Source organism: Crotalus tigris, unplaced genomic scaffold, assembly GCF_016545835.1.
Source record: "Crotalus tigris isolate CLP2741 ecotype Arizona unplaced genomic scaffold, ASM1654583v1 scf7180000017644.4837335, whole genome shotgun sequence".
Classification (NCBI taxonomy): domain Eukaryota; kingdom Metazoa; phylum Chordata; class Lepidosauria; order Squamata; family Viperidae; genus Crotalus; species Crotalus tigris.
Window position 1 is genome coordinate 38,167 of NW_024096536.1, and position 24,359 is coordinate 62,525.

At 35.4% G+C, this 24,359-nt stretch overlaps 1 protein-coding gene and 1 long non-coding RNA gene across 7 annotated transcripts in view; one reads left to right on the forward strand and one right to left on the reverse strand.

The window, feature by feature from the left end:
- Nucleotides 1–24,359, reverse strand: part of TMEM184B (transmembrane protein 184B) — a 42,680-nt gene that overhangs the window by 6,895 nt on the left and 11,426 nt on the right. For all 6 annotated transcript variants that reach the window (XM_039335452.1, XM_039335455.1, XM_039335454.1 and 3 more), the window contains 5 exons: nt 17,932–18,097; nt 10,855–10,945; nt 9,805–9,880; nt 4,661–4,752; nt 1,796–1,965 (listed from right to left, as the gene is read on the reverse strand). In XM_039335452.1, the coding sequence (XP_039191386.1) occupies nt 1,796–1,965; nt 4,661–4,752; nt 9,805–9,880; nt 10,855–10,945; nt 17,932–18,097 (595 nt within the window). The remainder of the gene's footprint in view (nt 1–1,795; nt 1,966–4,660; nt 4,753–9,804; nt 9,881–10,854; nt 10,946–17,931; nt 18,098–24,359) is intronic.
- On the forward strand, nt 5–23,983 carry LOC120304633. The gene is made up of 3 exons (XR_005555780.1): nt 5–298; nt 7,688–7,800; nt 23,735–23,983. It is a non-coding gene; the product is annotated as an uncharacterized LOC120304633 (long non-coding RNA).

Sequence of the window (24,359 nt, forward strand, 5' to 3'; positions counted from 1 at the left end):
GAAATGAAAGAAATATTCTCAGACTCCTTCCCTCACATGTTCATTTTTACCTGTTTTACTGTGGATTATTATTAATTGCTTATATATTAGTACAAACATTTCTCACTAAGATTATTACTGATTTTGGTTCATGTTTCCATTCATTTTGTTAAGTCTTTTTGCTTAATTTGCTTAATTGCTTATTTTGTTTCTCTCTCTGTCTCTCTCTTTTGGAAGGCCATGTCGTTTCTTTCATCTTGAAGACATGGAGTAATGGTTTTAAGGTATAGAAAAACAGATTCCCACTGAAAAACAAAAGGTAAGAATACTTTAACAATGAAGCCAATTATCTAGAAAGCTATTCTTCATTTGAAGTTCTCAAGAAAACCCTGGATAACTACCTTATGTAGATGATTTAATTTGGATTACTGCATGGAGCAAGGAGTTGGACTCTATGATTTAAATGTCTCTGTGTTTTTATTCTAATACAGTTTATTCCAGATCTCAAAATAGAATATAACAATATAAAATAGCGTAAAATATATTTAGTGTTGAACTTTGTTTTTAACTTCTGAGTGCTATTAGTAAACACTGAAAATGAAAATAAAGTAGTTAACTGTTAAATGTTTGGTGAAGGAGGTATACTTTTACTTCTTCCTAAATGATGGAAGCCAAATGCAGCTCCTTAGGACAGTCACTGCATACAATCAGCTAAAAGAAAGTTGCAGTTGACACATTAGCCAGAATTGTGCAAAAATGCTCCTCACTTCAGTTGCAAAATCAGTGATAGTTGGGGGTCATGAAGAACTCCCAAACTGTAAACTTACTCTTTCTCAACCCAATCCAGAGATAATTTCAATCCCAGAGGCCAACTTTTTCCTTATCAAGAGCACCTCTGTTTTCTCTGGGTTTAATATCAGAGTTTTTTTTTCCACATGCAGCTCATTATTGAAATTTAGTCTGTATTAAAAGATAATTATTTCTTCTTTGGAGTTAGAACATAGAGAGCAGTTGAGCTGAATAGCATCCTATTCCAAAGAGCCAAATGACCTCTTCCAGTAATTTCATGTAGCATAGGAAATAAGACAGAATCCATGCCCTATTTTATTGAATTACAGTTCTCTAGAACCAACTGCCTTCTATACTTCAGATAACATTAAGGATCTGAACCACTGCAAATAAACCTCCCTTAGTCCATGTCTGATGGTCTAAAACAGTAAACTAAAAAAAATTCAGTTCATATCAGAATCTGTTTAGAAAAGACACTGCTGATGGTATATCTTTAAAAAGTTTAAAAAACGCTTTTATGCCTGTTTACACCATCCAAAGGTTGGAATGATGACTAATCAGACTCAGAAAAGTAATTATTTATATTATACAAGACATGTCAAGTTTTCCCTAGCCAATCCAGGTTTTCATTTCTTATGTTTTTATGCTAATTTGAACATAAAGCACAGATATACTAACCAGTGGTTGATTATATATAGTGTACTGATCCAGAAGGGATACTAAATTCAAATGGGGGATTTATTGCATAAACTACAGTGAATAAATTCAAGTATATAATTCTAAAAACTGCTGGATTGATTTGTTTATTTAGCACTTTCTATTTATGACAATTGGAAATAATCTGATTCTCTAACTGCCTGGCACTTGACTGAATGAATTGCCTTATTACACCAGAGTGGAATCAACATGCATACAAAATGACGTCAGAAAAAAAAATCAAATGTAAAATTATTCAATTATAATGAGCTACTAAATATTCTCAATTATTTGTGCTTGCGAGTTGTAAACATGTGCATTAATACCTCACCTTGCCAGAAGGACAGGAAAATAACAGACTTGACCATGAAAAATTTTAGGACAGGACTATAAGGACTGAGAAGTTCACGGGTGGCAAAATAGAAGAGGAAGAGGGCATATAAAGCCAAGCTGACTGAAATATTGTAAATAATTGTTACATAGAGATATCCACTTGTGACACTGAAAAAGAAAAAAAAAGATGTCATATATTTTTAGTATTGTTTATCTTAAGGAAATTTACAGTATAGGTTTTCTCTTACCCAAGTATATCCTCCAGTCGCTAAACAATGGGCATTGCAAAGAGGCACACACAGATTAATTATTTCTATAATATTATAGTAAGTCCAATTAAAAATATTTTGAATTGTCCTAAACAGAGTAAGTGGTGTTTTACAGTGAAAATGAAAATTAGGGAAATGGCTTTATGACTGAATCTGCATATAACTATTATATTCCAAGAGATTGTATTACAGCAGCTACATTCAATTCAATGGCTACTAGGTTATGCCAAAAGGCTCTTTTTTGTCCTGCTCATTAGTTACATCTCTATGAACTGGATGATTCCATCATGCCTTAGGATATGGATGACATCAGGATGCTAATAATGCTTAACTGTTATTTCTCTCTGATGCCAAAATCAGGTGGAACTGTGCAGATGCTGGGACAGTGTCTGGAGACAACAAGAAGTCTGCAGAGTTATCACAGAATGGACAGCTAGGTTATTGGAAGAAATATGATTTAGGAATTACATTATATTGGTTTTAAAGTAATAATATTGATAGGCATCCAACCCAAAATCAAGATGTTGGTGATAATGCTCAAATCTGTAATGCTATGAGGCTTCGGTATCTGAGATAGTACTAGATTCTATATGCATTTGACTTAAACTCTGCTAAGTGGTTTTGCTCTGTATATCATCACTGGGTGCAGTACAACGTGTGAAGTTTCTGACTTTGGCATTCTATTTCTGTAATGTAATTCCCTTTCCAGAATTTATGTCGCTACCAACACTTCTTTTGTTCTGAAGTCAAATGAAGATCATATGATACTCATCTAAGGTTTTGAATTTAAGATCAACTCCATCTATATTCTGGCTTATTGTCTTTTCTTTTATTCTGTCTGGAGACTTCTAATATAAGGCACTTATTTGCAAATAAGTGCAAATAAGTGCACTTATTTGCAAATACATACATACACACAGTGTTTTCTCAAAAATAAGATCTACCCCGAAAATAAACCCTAGCTTGATTTTTACATGTGTATTTAATATAAGCCCTATCCCCAAAATAAGCCCTAGTTAAGATCCCGCCCACTCCGTCCCACCATCTGGATGTACAAGGTGGGGTGAAGCGAAGTAAGCCCCGCATCTGCTTACCTTAGGGCCCCCACAGCCAGACTCCCATGCCCCGACACCTGCCTTGCCTTGTGGCGGTAGCACCAGCTACAGCAGCCCCGTCCAGCAGGAACCTGCATGGCTGCTGGCCCACTTCTTGTTACTGGCGGCTGCTTATGGTAAGAGGCCACATGGCATATTGCCCTGTTGCTGCTGCTCTCAGGACGTCATGTGGTGCATTGTGCCGGTGCTGCCACTCACGGCAGGTGGCCAAGTGGTGTGTCACATCAGTGCCACCTCTAGTATCAGGACACCACGTGTGCGTTGCACTGGTGCTGCCGCTCATGTGTGCCACGGCCCAACATACCACGTGGTGTCCTGCCGCAAGTGGTGGCACTGACGCAAGGCGCCACATGGTGTCCCGCTGTGAGGGGCACCAGCACAATGTGCCATGCGGCGTCCTGCCACAAGTGGCCGCAAAACAAGTCGGGTAGCGGTGCAACAGGTGCCGGGGCATGGGAGGTCTGGCTGCAGCAGTCCTGAGGTAAGCGGGTAAGACATTCCCCGAAAATAGACCTAGTGCCTCTTTTGGAAGCCTATATATATATATGTGTGTGTGTGTATGTATGTATATGTATATGTATATGTATATGTATGTATATATATATATATATATATATATATATATATATATATATATATATATATATATATCTCAAATTTCTTTTTCTGACAAAGAATTAAAGAATTAAATTGGGAGACTAAGAGATTGTAAAAAGTAAAACTGCAGTATAGCAGTTAAAAAATGTCAAGGTGTAATCAATTAGACATCTGTCTGACCATTTCACGGGGATCACCAAACAATGCAGTCCGCCATTTTTTCCCCCTTTTCCTTAGCTATGCTACTCCCTTGTATTCTATTGGCTTTTGAAAGCCAATAGAATAGACTCTCTTGAATAGAGTCTAATTCTATTGGCTTTCAAAAGCCAATAGGAATTGTCCAGGCTGTCTCTGCCCTGCTGAGCCCGCCAAAAGTCCCATTCTGCAAACGGTGCTGCACCAGTTGAGTAGTCCTTGACTTACAACTGGTTGAGTAGTCCTCGACTTACGACCGATTGGGGGGTCGCGGCATTAAAAAGGTTGAGAACCACTGGCCTAGAAGTATCTGAAGAAATACTAATTACAGGGGGGAAAATATGTATGCTTTACCATATACAGAACCAATATACTGTTTTTTTCCCTATCTTGTGCCCATCCAGTCTCCAATCATTTAAAATATAATGCCAGAAGAATTATTTGGCTCTGATCTTCCACCTCTACATCTAATAATATTATTATTATGCTATTCTCTTTTATGCATATAGTCCTCTTTTGTTCTCCCAGTTCTTATGGCAAGCATTCATTTTTACAAAAACTAGTTCCCATTCAAAGCTCTACTTTGCTGGTCAGTGACTGAAATAAAGACTTGACTTGACTTGTTTCCGCATGTCAGGTTTGCATTATTTAACAAAGAATATCTTTACAATCAAACTATTTACTTACTCAAAGTCTCCATCCTGGTACTTTCCAAATGCCTGAAGAACAACTGTAATAATTGCCATGAGGGGCTTCACCACACAGAACTGCAGTGTGGCCTGGAGGAAAGAAAAACAGAAAGGCAGACAAAAGGAGGATAAGAAAAAAATATACAGATGTAGACTTCCTTAATCTTTTCAGGATTGGGAATTCTGAAAGCTGAGGTCTCAACACATCTCAATGACACCAACCTGAGTTCTTTAACCAGCTCTGATCATCTACTTTCTTTCATTCTTCTGTTTGAGCATATGGACTGAATACTAATTAACTGTACTTAAGATAAATTTATGACTTATTTGACTTGAGTTCTAGAAAAGACAATCAGACTTTGCTCCACATTTGATTCCCAAGGTGGAAAAGGGTCCACCTTGGAGGAGCAGAACTATAGGCTATTAGACAGTTCAAGAAATGTCTCAGAAACCATTTCTATATCATATATTCATGTAAGTTATTAGGAGCTGAGTTCAATTCAAAGTCAAATTTTGTGTATAAAGTATACAAAAAACTTCCTTGAATTCAAAAAAGCCTTGATTAGACGTAAAAATATATACACTTCACAGCAACCTAGACTCTGAAATCATTCTTTTACAAATGTAGATTCAATTAATACAGTACTTAAAAAACAGTGGCCTAAATTCATAAATAGATCAAGAAAAAAACCTTGCCAGATTCATACATAACTTCATACTCCTGTCCTATTTATTATCAGATGCATAAACCTAGCAATAGGCAGGATCATGCACTATATAGTTTTTATTGGATTTCTTGTATACTAGCTTCTTTGGTTACAGATTTTTAAAATTATTTCTAATTTTTAAACTGCTAATAATCATCATTGCCAAGGGTGTTCCAGCCCTTTATTTATTAAATTTGTTTGCTACTGCTTATGAAGTATAAACCAGTGGTTCTGTTTACTTTTGAAAGGCAGGGAAGAATACTAGCGAATGGTGGCCTAAGTGACTGCCTAAACAACACCTTAGAAATGTTTTAGCTATGTAATATGCTATCTTATGCAGCTGAATGTAAACTAGGCCTAACAATCACAGAACAATACAAGGATGAGCAGGACTACCATTTCTAGGCTGCAAAACCCAGACAACCTCTGGATAGTATCTCAGAAATATAGAAAAGTTTATTTATTTGTCGCCATTTTGTGTCATCCCAATGTTTTGCAGCCCAGATATAATGGCCCTAGTGAAACCACAAGATAGTTTCAAAAGAAATATTTTTTATAATATACTCACTAGAAGCTGCCCATTTAGACAGAAAAGAAAGTCAAAGAAAAGGAAAAGTTTGTTTTTGATCATTCTTGAGGGACGATCATAAGACTTAAAGAGATTAAAATCCAAACCCAGTCCAAACAATGAGTCATAACCAACTTGTGAACTGGAAAATGTCAAGCTAATTGTTAAACTGTACATTTGAGCTTCTTCTTCTTCAGTCTGGGGACTGTTTAATCATTTTCCTGTAGCCCAATCCCACAAGTGTTTATTTTTAAACACTTCCTCGTGAAAAAAAGTATTAAGACATACTGGAAGAACAAGTGGGAGCAAATGACCTACACAACTACCCAGTCATCAGGCAGATGTCTGAGAAAGAGACAAATCAAAGCCTATGGTGGCTCTTCAGAATCTCATCACCTATCACTTTCTGAGACCAAAGAATGCCATTTTTGCCCTAGGCAAACAGAATGCCAGAAGCAAGCACACAGCAGCTCCTTCTTCCTAGAAATGAATGGTTTGATAATCTAGTCAAACCTGTTGTTTCATCGTTGTTAAAGAAATCCTTTGTTATCCATGTAAGCAATGTACATACTTTTCTTCATGCCAATCTTTTGAGTTGTAAACAAAAATTAAAGGATCACAACCTTTTTGTTATGATTTGTCTTAAGCACATACTGCTCATCATACATAAACATTAAACATATTCATTTTAATATTTACAAATTACTATTTAAACTATTAAATTCTTCAGAAATTTGTCAGGAGTAGCTAGATGTGGAAGAAGAGAGAACTCAAAATAATTACAGCACTAAAAGTTATGCATGCTTAAATCATACATTGTTTCTATATTGTATATAGAAACACTGCAGTGTTCCAATATCTCAGGGGTTGCCACAAGAAGAGGGAGTCGAGCTATTCTCCAAAGCACCTGAAGGCAGGACAAGAAGCAATGGATGGAAACTGATCAAAGAGAGAAGCAACCTAGAACTAAGGAGAAATTTCCTGACAGTTAGAACAATTAATCAGTGGAACAACCTGCCTCCAGAAGCTGTGAATGATCCAGCACTGGAAGTTTTAAGAAGAGATTGGACAGCCATTTGTTTGAAATGGCATAGGGTCTTCTGCTTGAGCAGAGGGTTGGATTAGAAGACCTCAAAGGTCCATTCCAACACTACTACTACTACTACTACTACTACTACTACTACTACTACTACTACTACTACTACTGATCATCGCACAGTCAGCCAGATGTTCAGACTGGATTTGGCATTTTTGTCTACCTATCGAGTCCTTACCAAGGATTTAGGATAGGCAGATGTGGATGTTTGAATTGATGGTATTACAGATATTGTTGCAGGATGGAAGCTGTTCCTAGTAAGGCCGCCTTTTGCAATTGAGTGATGGTGAATTTGTCAATGCCAATGGTGTCCAAGTAGCACTCCAGTTGTTTTGGGATTGCACCAAAGGCATCTATTACTATTGGTACTACCCTTGCTTGCCTTCACCACAGTCATTCTATTTCTCTTTGTAGGTCTTTGTATTTTGTATTTCTTCTCCAATTCTTTCTCTTCTATTCTGCTGTCTCCAGGCACTGCAGGCATTATATTATTATTATTATTATTGTTGTTGTTGTTGTTGTTATTATTATTATTATTATTTTGGAATGGATGTCTGTCAATATCATTTGGTTAAAATAAACCATTACTTCAGAACAAACATCCTGATATTTAGTTCACTTATTGTTCCTGCACAAGTCTCTTTATTTTTTCAGTGAAATAGCAAGTCAGCTTCTTCTATTGCTAGAAGCTTCCAGAGGAGGTAGAGCAAACTGAAGATGTCTCTACAAAAGTGAAGCCAACAATTGTAGAAAGGACCAAGGAAGTGGTAAGTAGACCTCTTCATTGGAACCTCTCTAGATAAGGAGAATGGGAGGTCACCACATATGCTTTGGCCGTTGCTACCCACGCTAGAGATTTCAGGATGATTTTGTATGGGCTTGGAGATGATGGGATTAGCCATCTTGCTTACAAGTGCACAGAGACATTGCAAACCTCACTTTCTAATCACTTTTAAAAATCACTCATTAACTATTTCTAAGTTATTAGTGACTTTCAGAATAAGTTTGAACATGCCAGATGAATCTACCTTTAATCCTGAATGAAACAAAACTTTAATTATAAGCTTAAGAAATTAAAGAGTTTGAAATAAACGATAAAAAGCTAAATTTATATCTTAGAGAGTTTTAAATAGACCAAAAGTCCAAATATAATTGGAACACTGAAACATTTACAATATGATTTGGAAATAATTATAAGATACAAGTTGCTCCTTGTGGGAAATAGATCCTGCTTTGATTTTTATAAGATATAGGCAGAAATAAACAATTTCATAATTTCAAAAAGAGAACACTAGAAGAGTCTAAGGTAGAGGAAAGATATATAGGTTTGAAAAATGGTTATGACAATAAAAGTACTGAAGAGATTTTTGAAGAATGAAATCAGAAAACAGTACCTACAATATCAATAATGCCAGTATTAATGTCCCTTTTATGGATGGATTATGTCCAAAAATATTATTGAAGAAATGTCAGATGTGAAACAAATTTTATCTGATAAAACAAGAGATGGTATCAATACTGGATTTATAACTGACAGGCAAAGAGAATGATTCAGAAAAGGATGTTTCACGGGATCTACAAAAGAAACTAAAAAGTTCTGTGCAATGGGACAAATAAGAAATGAAAAGGAATCAAATCCTACAGCAAAGTTTGAATGAACTAAAGATTAAGACTGCTAAAAGCAAAAGGAAAGAATAGAATGTTGGTTTACTGAACATAAAATAAGATATGCTGTAGTCAGTCGTATTCAGCGTACCGGCTGTACTCAGCGTGTGGTCTTCAATGGAAATGCATCTACATGGAGGGAAATGTGTAGTGGGGCACCAGGTCTTATTTTTTGGGGATGTCTTACTCACTTCTGGCACCAACAGCCCCACCCAGCCGGTCCACTTCTTCTGGGGCCAAAGGAGCAGCTTTCTGCAGCTGCATTCTGGCCTGCATTTTACAGTCAGGACTTTCTGGATTGACTATGCAACCGAGTACCGAGCTATGTCTTGAATCCATAGCTCGGTCCTCGGCTGCAGAAGTCTTGCAGAACTGAGCTATGGATTGAATTCATAGCTCGGTTCTTGGCTGCACAGGCCTTCTGGAAAGGCCTGTGACTGAGAAATGCAGGCCTGGCTGCAGAAGATGCCGCAGAAGAAGTGGGCCGGCAAGGTAAGGCCTGTGAGGCAGATCCACACAATAGCCCCGCCCTAGTTTGATTTTTAGGTGTCCCAAAATTCTCTATTATATTCTTACTTTTCCCTTTCTTCTTTTTTCTTTTTCCATGAACTTTTTACTTTCTTTTAAGTTTAGTTTGTATTAGTTTGTATTATTATAATCAAAATTCTTAATAAAATTATATACCAAAAGTTTCTTCAATTGCAAAGCTCTTGGCTGAAAACTGAAGTGATAACTCACATCAGTGGAGCTAGTGAGATTTCAATTTATAATTTCCTGTTCCGTAACTCGCACTTCATTGCCACAATGGTTTAAATGGGAACTACATAATTTTGTTTTTTCCTAGTTCTAATTTTTAAAGTTGTCACAAATGGAGGACTAATTCCCATAACTATTTGTATGATTTGAAATTAAAATGTTATGAGAGAAAAAGAAAAAAATTTCCTGGATACAGCCACTCATATTAATCAACACTGACGTCAAACCTCTTGCAATGAGATAAATTTTAAAGAATCTCAAGAGATCCCCCTTTGAAATATGCCATGGAGGGGGAAAGAAAATCACTGTGATAGTACTCAGTTTTTCAGTCTGATATTTTCAATCCATACCTGTTTACAAAATCTCAGAAAACCAATCGAGTATGTCTTTCCCCATAAGCAACAAGTCCCATACATGCAGCTGGACCTAAAAGCAACAGAGCAGTATGTCAAATTAGAACAAAATAAAATTTTATGTGGAATTTGGTTTAATAAAATAAATATATGTTATGCATATAACAAGGGAATGACAATATGGTACCTCTTTTAAGTAAAATCTGTCAAAGCAACAAATAAAACAGGCACACAAACATTTCTTTCACCATGCTTTTCACGTCAAATTAAATCTGGAAGATTCAATACTCCTTTCACTGCTCTAAGAGAGAACTCTCACTAATTTCAACAGAGCTACACTATATTATTTGTATCTCTGGAGTACTGCAAATTCCACAAATTCTCTGTGTGGAACCTGTTAATTTCAACGTTAATTTGAAATAGAAACAGAGACAGAGACAGAAATAGTGTTGGATACTGAATGCTTAAAATTAAATTCTGGATGGGTTAAGAACAAAAAGGCTACTAATATTACAATTCAATTCAATTAATCAACCAGCTGAATGCAAATATTGATATGGTAAACCAATCTTATTCAATATCAGTTTTTAGTTTTAGTTTTTATTATTAGTTTCTTTTCATTTTGGATTCCTTATATATTTTATACTTTCTATATATCACAAGAGTTGCAATTATAAATATAAATCACTATCTTCTTGTAGAGTGCTCCTTGTAGAAGAGATAGAACAAATGCTATAATTGATATCTGTCTAGTCTTTCTCCCACCAAATATAGAATAATTATATTGCAAAGCATCTGAAAGAAGTGCTTTAGAAAACATGGAAATATAAATGAAGTATCTCTCTTCAAATCATTGAAGCAACTGCATCCTTTGCAAGAGTTGGAACAATTTTCAGTTGTACAAGCCTTGCAAAAGACAAACATTCTTCAACCATTCAAAGTGAGTGCTTCATTCATAATCCATATGGCACAAAGCATCTCTTTCAAATCTTCTGCAGTTGTAAAACAAAGTATGTATATGTATATATTTAGATACCAAATACTCACTCTATAGGCTTTCCTCTAATCTCAGACATGATGGAACTCTCTCCACCTAGGTATTCATAGCAGAGGCTAAGGAAGTTATAGATGACAAAAGCTGCAAAGAGAGAGAGGGGGGGGAAGAGGGAGGAAGGAAGGAAGGAAGGAAGGAAGGAAGGAAGGAAGGAAGGAAGGAAGGAAGGAAGGAAAGAAAGAAAGAAAGAAAGAAAGAAAGAAAGAAAGAAAGAAAGAAAGAAAGAAAGAAAAGCACATATTAAGCTAGTAAAATATTACTCAGTATAAGCAAAATGTCATTGTAAGAAGAGGTCACTGTAAGAATGAGTGTTTGAAAAATGCCCTTGATGATTTTTGCATGGGCTTGTGATTTTTTAAAATCTGCTGTTTCAATAATGGGATGTGCTTTTTTAAATGGTCCATTAAAATGATTTAGAGATATGATGGATGCAGCTAAAAACAGAAAAGCCATTATTGGCAGCTACGGCAAATAAATTGTTCAAGAAAAAATTATTTGCTTGTTGCCAGAGCTAGCAGAGTAAACAGAAATGGTGGGAAAAGAGCAGTAAGGAAACCAATACAGCATTTCATAATACATACATCCATGTATGTAATGATCTTTAAATGAAATTAGAAAACAATTAACTAATTCTTCCATTAGACAAAATTTATCTCAAAGTTATTCCGACTGAAGCACCTTCAGCAAGCAAGTCAGATTCTACAGACAGTGATCTCTCTAAAAAGAAATCCAGATCAAAATTTTAGATAACTGGTACTTAACTATTCAAGCAAGGATATACATTATACTCATGATACAACGTTACACTGTCAAACCATCCATTTTGAAATTAGTTATGAATTCTGAGCATTGATTTGTTCTTTTAGAAAGTTCTCTATAGCCAAAAGAAAAACTGCAGCATTTAACAAGTCACATGTTCAGATGTCTTTTTCAGTGCAATCTAAACATATTTTTAGAATCATAGTGCTCCCTAGTGTCTGTGAAATTGTTAGTAAGTTCAGTGAAGAAGTGACTTAACAAGGTTTCTTATCCAAATACTAACCAGCTATTACATGGGTAATCTCGCTCATAAAAATAATAAAAATCTATCTTTAAGATAAAATAGTGTATTTTAGCCCAATTATCACATTCTAAATAACACAGAATGCATAGCCTCTGCTATGCATTTAAAAGTTCTTATAAAGAGAACAGTACAAGTTACTGCTTACATAGAACAATAGTAGTTTCACACCACTCATAATATAATTCAAATCTGTTTCTCATCCAAAGGGAGTAGATGCTACCACCTACCCATTATAACAGCTTGCATGTCTATTTTTAAAATTATTAAGAATACATACATGAGGCCTTTCAGCATCTGAAATGTCACATAGTGCTATCAACAGTATAATTTGCTTTAGACTTAGTTTACTGAATAAACTGTTACGAAATAATAAACTTCTAACAACATATGCTAATTTAACACGATACCTTCTCAAATAATCCAAAACAAAGATAAAGTCATTCCTGTTTTGGAGTCTATTTTATTTGTCCAATATTTAAGTGATGGTAATTTTCCCAATGTATTTTTGGGCAATTTACTATTTGCCAACAGACTATTGCTAAATATTTCAACTATCATATAGCATATTGAATTGCAGATAAAACAGATCATGCCAGACATGATAAAGACACTTCTTTGATAAAGTGACTAAATTAGGGAAATGCTGCAGGTATAGTTTACTAAGACTTCAGTGAGGCATTCAACAAAGTAGACCACAGCCTACTTCTTGGTAAGATAGAATAATATGGGATACATAATACCATCACCAAATGGATTCACACTTGGCTGACCAAGCATTCTCAGCATGTAGTTGTTAATGGAATTATGTCTACATGGAGGGACTGCTGCAGTGGAGTACCTCAAGTAAATAAATGTGTTGGGCCAAGTGTTGAAGAACATCTTTATAAATGATGTGGATGAAGGTAGAGAAGGGGAACTCATCGAATTTGCAGATGACACCAAACTGGGAGGAATTGCCAATATTTTAGTAGTAGACTTAAGATTCAGAAGGATCTTGAGCACTGGGCTCTAACAAGGTTCTGCACTTAGGTAGGAAAAACCAAATGAACAGGCATAGGATGGGTGGCATCTGGCTTAACCATAGTAACTGTGACAGTGTGCTGCCCCACTCACTCACAAATGCACAAAGTGTGGTTTTGGAGAGTTTATTACTGTTCCCCAGCAATTCCCTTCACCCAGCCTCAGAACTGTCCCCAATAAATCCAGGCCAAGGTTAATCCACCAGCAATGGACAATAGTCCACAAAACAAATGGAATGTTGCTCCAACAAATAAGTCCACCAACAAAACTTAACTCCACCAGAACTGAAATACACCCACAAGAGCTCACTTGGCAAGAGAAGTTCAGAGTCTCCAAGGCACAAAGTCAAGCTGGAAGCACAAAGAACACACAACCATAAACCAAACACGTTGTTCCCAGCAATGCCTCCCTCTGCCTGCCTTGATAAATAGCTTTCCCCAGCTTTCCAGGGGTCTTCTCCTGAGTAATCTGGCAGATCTCCGCTGCTCCTCTTTGCTCTATGTGCTCTTGGATCTACCATGGAAGGCAGCTCCTCCTCTTCTTCACTGACCACTCACCCCTGAAAGCTGTCCTCAGATGAAATCTCCTATAAATCTCTTTCGGCTGACCGTTCAGGGTCATTAATTAACCCAGTCCCTGAGATGCCAGGAATGAGCTCTTCCACCCTTGAGCCAGCCTCTGAGGAAAAGTCAGAGGAGTTGTCCAAGGGAGACATCATAAACAGGAATCTTGGTGTCCTAGTTGTCTATCACTTAGGTATGAGCCAGCAGTATGCTGCAACTGCCAAAAAAGCCAATACAGTCCTAGGTTGCATTAACAGAGGAATAGCAACAAGATAATGTGAAGTGATAGTACCACTCTATATTACATTAGTGAGGCCACACTTGGAATACTGCATCCAGTTCTACTTGCCATAATACAAAAAGGTGCTGAGACTCTAGAAAGAGTGAAGAGAAGAGCAACAAAGATGATAAAGAGTCTAGAAGCTAAACTATATGATGAACAGTAAAGAGAACTAAGTATGTCTAGCCTAATGAAAACAGGAATTAAGAGTGACATGATGGCTGTCTTCCAGTATTTGAGGGACTGTCACAAGGAGGAGGAGGTCAACTTATTCTCCAAAACATCTAAGGGCAGGACAAGAAGCAACGGTTAAAGAAAGATCCAATCTGGAACTAAGGAAAAATTCCCTGACAGCAAGAACAATTAATGAATAGCTTTTCATCCAGAGTTGTGGGTGTTCTATCCCTGGAGATCTTCAAGAAAAGACTGGACAACCACTTAATAAGGTCTCCTGCCTCTTGCAGGGGATTGGACTAGAAGAACTTTAAGGTGCCTTCCAGCCTTATGATTCTATATCTATGTCTAAAAATATTCTTTAAGAGGTTTATGTGTCATGCTTGCAATATCTGCAGTGATAACATCTCATTTTTTTTCCTTCAAAAAATTAATAATAGAACTATAGGGGCAGGCATATAGGTGATTTTTATTAAGATAGCAGAAGAAATATTCTTTCCTCAAACTAGCAATAGCAAGGAGAAAAGTATTTTCTTGGGGACGATAAAAGATTTAACGCTTGTATGCCTGCACATTTGGCTCAGAGAACCCACCTAATATAATTATTGTATTGTTGTACAATAAATGAAGAATAAAGCAAGGCACTTTTTAAAAATTCAACATTCAATGCCTGTTACTGCCATAAAGATATATTCTTCTAAGTTTCAAGTTATACTAATCCAAATAATTCTAATGTTTATTCTGAGCAGCCAATTCATTATTGGGGAATTCTGTATGATTTAATAGATTGTAAATGTCTTCTAATTGTGACCCAAACCTTCTCTCAACCTAGAAAATTCATCTACAGATATCAAGAAATCATGCTGTCCAGGAGCCTATCTCCTTTATCCTCCTATAAAGTAGAAATTACTTACAATAATGTATTTATTTATTTATAAATAACAAACAATATAAAAGCAGTAATCCATCACAAGGTGTTTACAACAGGATACAACAATTGTTATGTCCATTTTATCCAGAAAGGAATTAAGTTCCAAGAATATATATATAAGATTGCATGGAAATGTCTGCAAGTAGCTTGGCCGCAATATTTTTATTATCAAATATGCTTATTATTTACAAATTCTAGAAAATATTTGTCATCAAATCACTATCATCAGACCAGGTTAACCAAATTAAGAAAAAAAGAAAAAAGTGATGGGGAGGAAGGTGGTATGAAGAACAGAATACATTTGGTTTGTGTAAATATTATGAATATTAAGTACTAAATGTGTTCATTAACACTTGTATAAGGGCAGTCTTTCCATGGCAAAATAAAAAAATCTCCTTTGAAATGAAGATAGATTCTTCTCGTCTGCTCTTGCTTTTTCTAGTAATAGTTCTGAACAGTTCATGAGCAGAAAATATAGAAAGGGAGGGGAAATAAAACACCATTAACACACAGGATATTGAACTGGACAAAATGGCAAGTTTTAGAATGTAAACTGACCCTCCAAACAGATGTTATGATGTTTGCAATCTCCCTAAGCGAAGCAAAGGGAATAATAGCTGTTGCTAAGAGACGAGATCTACAGAACAACAGGCTTCTTCCTATGACTTTGTATTTATACATACAGTAATGGATAGGTATGGGAATACTTAACCAAACAAAAATAATAATTTCACGTGATATTCTGCTCCAGAATTTAGAGAAAGGCCCAACAGGATTCTTGGTCTAAAATTAATCATTAAGGAAGAGCTAGTTAAGGACACTTGAGTTAAGTACATTCAAGGGAGATTTTGACTTTAAGGGAAACTAAAACTGACCGCCATCTAATATGTATCATGGACTTCCAAAACGTGAATTTTATTTAATTCAGACAAATGATAAGTAGGAATCTATGATAGGAGAAGCTGGTGGGAAAAGGAGTCCTACAATGGGTAGAAGTTCCTAAAGAAAGAGGCATTAAAAGCACAATTATAAATAACTTGAATAACAGAGGAGAACATAAAGAAGCTGGAGTCGCTGTACAAAAAGCTTACGGCAGACTTGAAAGCAAGAAACAATAGGGACTGAAAAGAGGATGACATTTTTTTGGTCATAAAGGAAGATAGGAAACCTAGAATTGTAGAGCTGGAAAGAGAAAGCTCATAATGAGCTCAGCTTAGCAAAGGAGGCAGTGAATATAAAAAAGGTGAACACTTGTAGTTATGTTCAAAATAAAACAAGAATGAATTAGTATATTAGTTGCTCAATGATGACAGCAAAAGGTTAAAGAAACAAAGAAAAGATAGAGTTGTTGGTTGCTATTTAATTCAATCTTCTACAAACAAATCACACATGATCCACTATGATATTACAACAGAAAGAAAGGGCAGGCCTGAAGTTTGAGTTAATACAAACACGGTTAGGGAATGCTTATTTATTTTCAATTACTTAAAATTTCCAGATTTACTGGATTCCTGAAATACTGAAAAAAACTAGCTGATGCTCTGGTTCAATGTTTTCTAGAACAGTTTTTTTTTTTTTAGCCCAACTTAGAAAAAAAAAACGTATATAAATCCTTAAAACGTATATAAATAATTGCAATCTTTCTCCTTTGACTACAGTGTTGGCCATAGGGTGACCAAAAGGCAGGATGTAAACCAAATAAGTAAATACAATGTTAATGGAGAAAATGCTCATAACATTTGCAGATACGGGAATATCTAAAACCCTGTTATTGTTGCTCTGTGAGTGAGATGGATGGTCTTCAAATTTAATAAATAAATAATTCACATTCGTCGGAGAAATGTCCTAAAAAGTATGAAATTTTGTAAAATTCTTCATTTAGGAAACCAAACATTAAATGTAAAGATATAGGATTGGGTTATCTTGTTAATAATGGTACTTATGAAAAAGATCTTGGAATATAAGCCAGCAATGTGCTAAGATTGCAAAGAAGGGGGAAAAAAATCACTTTTACACTGTATCAATATATTTCTAAATTAGGAAAGAATTGTTCCCCTTTATTCTGCTCTAATTTGGCACATAGTTTTAAGAAGGATTCAGAGTCTTTGGAACAAATTTTCAGAAAGGCAGAAGGAATGATTGGGGATTAGAGCTAGGATCCACAAAGAGAACTGGAAAGAATTGGATATGTTTAGTCTCAAGAAAAGATGATTAAAGGAGTATGATAGCATTCTTAAATACTCAAAAGAATGTTACATATAAGAACAGATAGTCCTCACTTAAAGACCATTCAAGATCAAAACACTTGGCAACCGATTTGCACTTACAATGGGTTGCTAAATGCCCCACAATCATGTGATTATTATTTGAAATCTTACCTGATGGCTTTCCCAGAAAGTCAATGGGGAAGCTAGCAGGGAACTCCCAAGTTGCTACCGCCTACTGAGAGAACTCCTTCTGATTTCTCGTTGAAAAAGGTCTATGTTGAAAACCAAGCAGATTTTTGGCACAAACTGTTTGTAGCATGGGGTATTTGCAGCCGAACCCCAGAGACAACAGAACTCTTTCTAGTTTCTGTGGGTTAGCTGAAAAAGTTTACCCTGAAATCCAAGCAGGAATTTGGCATGTAATGTTTGCAACATGAGGTATTTGCAGCCAGCCTCCAGAAACCTTTCAACAATATGTACAATGGGATTCTGTCCTGTACCAGAGAAACTAGAATATCTGTCAGTTTATATCCAGCTTCCTTTTCTACTTACATCTCTTTCTCTACTATAGAATACCATAAATTTCATCTGTAAAGAAGGACTTTTCTTCCACTGTTCCAACCGGCTACTTCAGAGAACTTCAACTCTGGAACCCAGAAATTTATTGGCAATATGTGATACACTCAGGAAAGCTTATGGATATCTTATTATCATGGTCAGAAACTGCATGTACTTTTACAGAGTCAAATGTAAGAGAAACAACATCATATCATTTTTAATATGGTTACCATCCCTTCCTTTTCCCCACTTTCCATGCTTACAAGCACCTTACCTTCATAACAATCCCGTATTGTCCCAAAGTAAACATAGTACTGGTCATTGGTGAAGAAAAGAAGACTGAGCCATGAGTCAACAGCATAAATGGGAACAATGAAAAGGATCCTGACAATATAGCGTTGCTCATTGGGGCAACTGTAGCAGCGAAGATGCATGTAGATCTAAATAAGAGAAAATGGAGGTTGTGATCAGAATCCAATCATGGAGTAAAGAAAATCAAACTCAAAGAACTGGACACCCCAAAGAAGAGTATTTCCCCTAGTTTTCTTATTTTGAAATATAATAATTTAGTCAGATGTGGTCACTGAAAGTTGTATCTTCATTGATTATAGTTAGATTCTGTTTTTTCTCCAGGAACTGAAGTTGACATACATCATTTTATCTTTCTAATGTTATTCTAGAAAATAATCTGTGAGATTGACTTACAAAACTAATTAGTAAATGTACAACATACTTCAAAATTATTTCAATTATATTCTCCATAATACCTTTAATCTAATTTAAAAAAACAAGTCCTGCAGTTCATATAACATGAAGATGTAAATTTTATTTTCAGTGAAATTCCAGTGATACCACAAAACAGGAATTTTGCCAATTCAATGTTACAAAAAAAGAATTGGGAATTTTAATGAGATTCTTTTCCAATGGGGTTAATTACCCTCTTGTGCACATATTTTAATCTAATAGGATGCAATCTATGATTAGTCACAAAATTCTGACTTCTAATACAAGATAAGGATACTAAAGTCAAAAAGCTTCACTATCAGACTATTTAGATACAGCCTACAACCTGATCAATCACTATACAATGCATAATTTCAATACAGTACTAACACACAAATGCACATTGCATACAGGCTTCCGATTTGCGATCGTGCCGCCAGCGGACATGCGAAGACAGCATTCTCTCTTCCATCCGATTTCCTTTCGTCAGAAGACCCTAGAAAGGGTCAAAAATCGCCCTGGAAGGGCGACCACCACTGAGGAGGACCCTCGACAGATTGCGGAAGGGCAGCTCCTTTGGATCGACGAAGAAAAGATCGGCCATTAACATGGCCGATCACTAAGCCATTCCAGCCAAAAGCCAAAGCACTACCAAGCACAACAAAAGCAACGTGGAGGAATTGGGTGAGACCGTACCTTACCTTTCCTGCTTCCCAACTACTTTCCTGTAAAAGCCTTTGGAAATTATTTTACCCCCCCCCCCTTCTTAATTTGGCAGCTTCTGCCTACTCTGGAAATATAAAACTATGGAAAACAAAAAAAGAACGACTAAACTAAATGACTAAATAATTGGACTTGTAATTTTTGGATATCTGGGGGTCCCAAAAGGTTTCTATTCCTACAGAGAGTTATCATCTTACCTATCTGTTAAGCAGAGGGAAAAAAGAATATTTCTTTTTAAAAAAAAAAACGGATAAAAGCCTAACTTGAGTTTGGGAAAAGATTTTACATGTTACCGGGGACATCTTGTGGTGAAATTTGGTACAGCAAGTGAATTTTTTTTCTGACTGAGAGACCTATGAGATTAAGATTTGTTTTTGACACTATCAAAATAGATAAGAACTTGAAACAGCTGGGTGGTGAAAACAACTCTCTACAGTGGAGGTGGACATTTATTGACTTTGATCAAAAATAGCCTCCATTAAAGGACTATCTGTAAATATCACAGAAATGGAGGAATACTACCCACAACCTAACTACAAACTTATACCTGAAAAAATCCTAGAGGATACTGAGCTAATGAATTCCAGACTGAAAGATAAAGGTGCCACCTTAAAGCTACAAAATACAGCCCAGATTTCAACTGATGAACTTACAACAAAAAAAGGCAACAGAAGAAGGAATTAACACTAAAGTGGACTTTAAAGAATACCAGCCACAACCTACTGAGAACCCTGATAACCAAACCTTGATTTCAACTAAAATATCTGCAATTCTAACAGTAACAGAAACTGAAGAAAGCAACACTAAGACGGAAGGTGCTAAAGACCTACATATACAGCACATTGAGAATTTAGATAACTCAGACAACCAAATAACAACTACAACATTGAATAAGACTTTTTACTTAAATCAGCTGAAACTGGAAAAAGACCAGTCTGAACTGATGACAAATATACTAAGCCAAACATGGAGACTCAAATTATTAGGCCAACAATCTAATGACTATGAAGGGACCAGCTTCCTTGAAAAACTGATAACTGGATGGTCTCCTTTGATTCAAATGATATGTGTAGGAATGAAGGGAGATCCACCTGAGGATTTAAAGACACTGTTATGGAAAACTGTTTGGCACAAAAGGAAAGCCAGAGTCAGACTTAAAAAATGGGATTTTTTTATGTGACTTTTAATGGAAGAGCCTAAAATCTCATTTAATGGGCTAAGGAGATTTTAAAAGACATTAACTGATTTAATATTTAGGATTTAGATTTATTAGGGAGCTAAAAACTAGTTACTAGAGTAATAGTTTTGAATTATATTATAGAAGATGGATTGAGATGATAAAGGTTATTTTATTAGTAAGTGATGATATTAGAATGAGAAATAGAATATGATTGTGAAATAAAGTAAGAATTTATCTGAGTAAATAATAAGTGTATCTTAGATATCATAACTATTTTGTAATAAACTAAGGGAACTGTGGGCTATCCGAAACCTAAATACTATGGACATTAAGCTAACTGGAATAATGTAACTGAAATTAGATAAAAGTTAAAAACAGGACATAGAGGTGTATAAGTCAAAATATATTGATAAATGTTTTAACCGATTGAGTTATAACTAGCAATGTATTTCCAGTGCAAGTTAATATTTGGACTTGTTGAAAAACATTGATTATTAATTATAATTCTGAAATAGGCTTTTCCTGAGCTGAATGTTTTTCTAGATAGCAAAATACCAAGTATTTCAATACAGGAACTACTGAAAAAAGAAAAAGAGGTTTGAGTGCACAAAACAACCATTCTGTGAAACTTCATGTTACTTTCCATTAAAAGTACAAAACTAGGTATATGTGAACATGTTGTGTTTCATATTCAAAATAGAAAGATTTTCAAGATGAAATATCCAATTATTGCCTCATACAGCTCAAATCAAAACTTTGCTACAACCCTTTAATTAGAATATAATTAATATAACACTATCATGCAAAATAATTGCACAGAAATGTTACTTTGCTTGATTAAAAGTTTCATCTTGCTTCCATGGGCAGCCAACAAAATACTTTGGAAAACTTACAAACTAGAAGCAAATAGGGTTTTTTTGCTTATTCCTAGCATCTGGCTATCAGAAAGTACATAACTTTATAGACTTATTTAACTATAAGATCACATCTGTAATCTATAGACAGATCCATGAATGTCTTTAAAAACTGTTAATCAGTGCCCATGACAATCTTTTGTAGCAATTCTATAACAGATAATGGAACAGGAATTCCCCCTTCCTGTACTCTAGAATTCCATTAAGAGTCATGTTTACCTAATCCAAAGACCAGATCAAATTTTGAAGTAGAATTAACAAGATGAATTACTTCTGCCTCAATAAATGACAGCTTCTTATTAATAAATAGATGTGATGGAATTTAGCGAGAAGATGAATCCCCAGAAGGGAAGAGGTACATTCCAGAGGAGTAAATGGCAACTCAGTTCAGATATCATAGTAAGCTCCTCCCTAATAATTTACAGAGTATATTGTAAATGTAGATAGTAAAGTCATCGGTTTGGCAAGACTTTGCCTATAGGTGTGAAATAATAAATAACTCATCTTGGAAGAATTACCATGAGTCGGTCTTGGTTTTGGGTCTGAAAGTAATCCACTTCTGAATCCTAATCTACCAGTTGATTCAATATCATGAAAATGTTCTACAATTAATAATCACTATCTAATAATTAAAAAGTGTCAAACAAGATTGATATATGGCAGAGTCTAGCTATGTAAGTATAATAGTAGGAATGTTGCAAAAGAGAAAGTTACATCTATCTGATAAAAGTCAGCAGCTAGACTTTCTAGTAAAAAGGCTAAGGTGGGAGAAAAGTAGATATATCTCTTCTTCTCACTGCAGTGAAATTAGTCATAACAATGATGACAGTTAGAATGGGGAGAAAGAATCAAACACTGCTATTTATTCCATGTACTAAGACCAAACAGAGGTACAAAGCGGGAAGATGATGCCAAGGGGTTATTAAACATTATGAATCACAGCTTTTTATCATCATCTCATCCTCCCACCTATCCCTATATAATTAAATGTATAATATTCTTAAATTAGCCAAATATATTATCATCAGCAAAGTGCATTCCTTATATACAGAAATAATGAAGAATTCTGAAATAGAATCAAGGGTGTGTGTGTGTGTGTGAGAGAGAGAGAGACAGACATACAGAGATACAGACAGATAGACAGAGTCAGACAGAGAGAGAGACAGACAGAGAGACTAGAGAATATGTATATACATATGTGTATGGATACACATTCACACACACACACGTGTGTGTGCCAGTGTGTTTGAAGAAAAAAGTGACAATAAAGGTTATCTTATCCTATCCTACCTTACCTTATCTAAATGTCTCCAGCCTGAAATGACTATTTGCCTCATCATTTTAAAAGCTAAAAGTGACATTTGATTTTCTGTAAATTTCATATTCCTCTACTTTTCCCTATAAATTACTGTCTAGATTCGATTTTTGTAAAGAAGTAGGCATAATCAGTTAAAAAGCAAGTTGAAAAAAAATATACATAGCTTCCTAGCAATTTCAATTCCCATTTGCATATCTGGAAAATTTTAAGCCTTATTTATCTTATACACCACTGATTTATATTGTACTGAAATTTTCAGTAACCTTGTTTTTAAGAAATTATCAATTTGTATTGTAATTAGAGGGGGAAAAAGTCCCGTGCTCTTTTTAAATACTTTTTTTGGTTTCTCCCAAAATAAGGAATTAAAGAATTATCATACCTGTATGTTAAGGGAAATAATACTGGAAACAAGACCAGTTTAAAAGAATTTAGAGACTCAATGCATGCCAGATTTGCAGTTTCCCCACCTTTAAACTATAAATTTAATGGTTACTATAAAATAAAGTATTATGCATTCAAAGTATGCATTCAATCTCAAAGTATGCATTCAATCAATAGAATACTCACAAAATCTGAATTAAAAATCAAAGATTCTGAAAAATCTGAAAAAAACCCTCCTAGATATAAAATCAAAATATAAACCATTTTCATTTTAAAACATTCAAATTCTTCTTTAAAAAATCATACTTCCATTAACAGAGAAAATTATTTTAAAAAAAATTGTCCTACAATTATTGCCATGAGTCTATCAGTGTTCAAAGTCAAGTTATATCACTCTGAATTACAGTGACCTACTTTTTCTTAAAAATGCAGAGGATTTGGAACAACATAAAAGCAGTAACCCTTCCATACTGTCAGGAAAATTATTCAACCAAAATATAATTCAGAATCCAAATCATATAAAACATATTTATGAAGCAATTTCTTTGCTTTAAAATGCACATAGAACAGCTTGGGAAAGAATGCAAAACAAAACCACAATGGAGGAAAGGAGGAAAGAGAAACAGCATGCTTTGTAGCCCTTTGTTCTGACAAGATATCTGTGAGTAGAATAGAACCAGTCACTATGCAGTAAAATCCTGCTTAAAAGGCTGATCTATCAGTTTCACCTACTTGCTTGCTAAAATGGAAGCTGTTATCCAACGGTGGACATGGTCTTTTAAAAATCCCCTCAGCCCAATGTAATAATTCGCTAACACAGAACTGTGCTAATCCCTAGGTAGCCATGCCTGCCCTAAATCCACACCGGAAGTGGTGCCATAGAAAATCCTGCCAAATGTGAAGATGCCAAAGGAGTACTGCTAGTGAAGTTCATGGAGTATGGTTCGACCATCAATTCAGAAGTCTACTGTGAAACATTATGAAAACTCAGACGAATCATCCATAACGAGCATCAGGGCATGCTGACTTCCGGGATGGTGTTGGTTCATGATAATGCTCACCCGCACACCGTTAGACGCACCCAAGAACTTTTGAAGCAGTTCCGTTGGGATGTTTTTGATCACTATAGCACAGATTTGGCACTGAGCGATTACTACTAAGAAATTTCAAACCTTGTAAGATTTTATGGCAAGTGCCTCAATCTGAATGGCGATTATGTCGAAAAATAATGTAATGTTGTAGTTTTCTAATGTGTATAATAAAAGTTCTGTCTGTCATTGATAACCAAATGGAGGTTTATTTCTGAATTGCGCCCGTATATGCTGCAGGTCATTACATCATGCAAAACAGCAGTGCTTATAGTTAAAAAGAGACTGGGATATGTTAATGGAATAATAACATTTAGGAAAACAAGCTTCTTCTCTACTAGATAATAAAGTTGATGGAGAGCAATTCAAAATGTT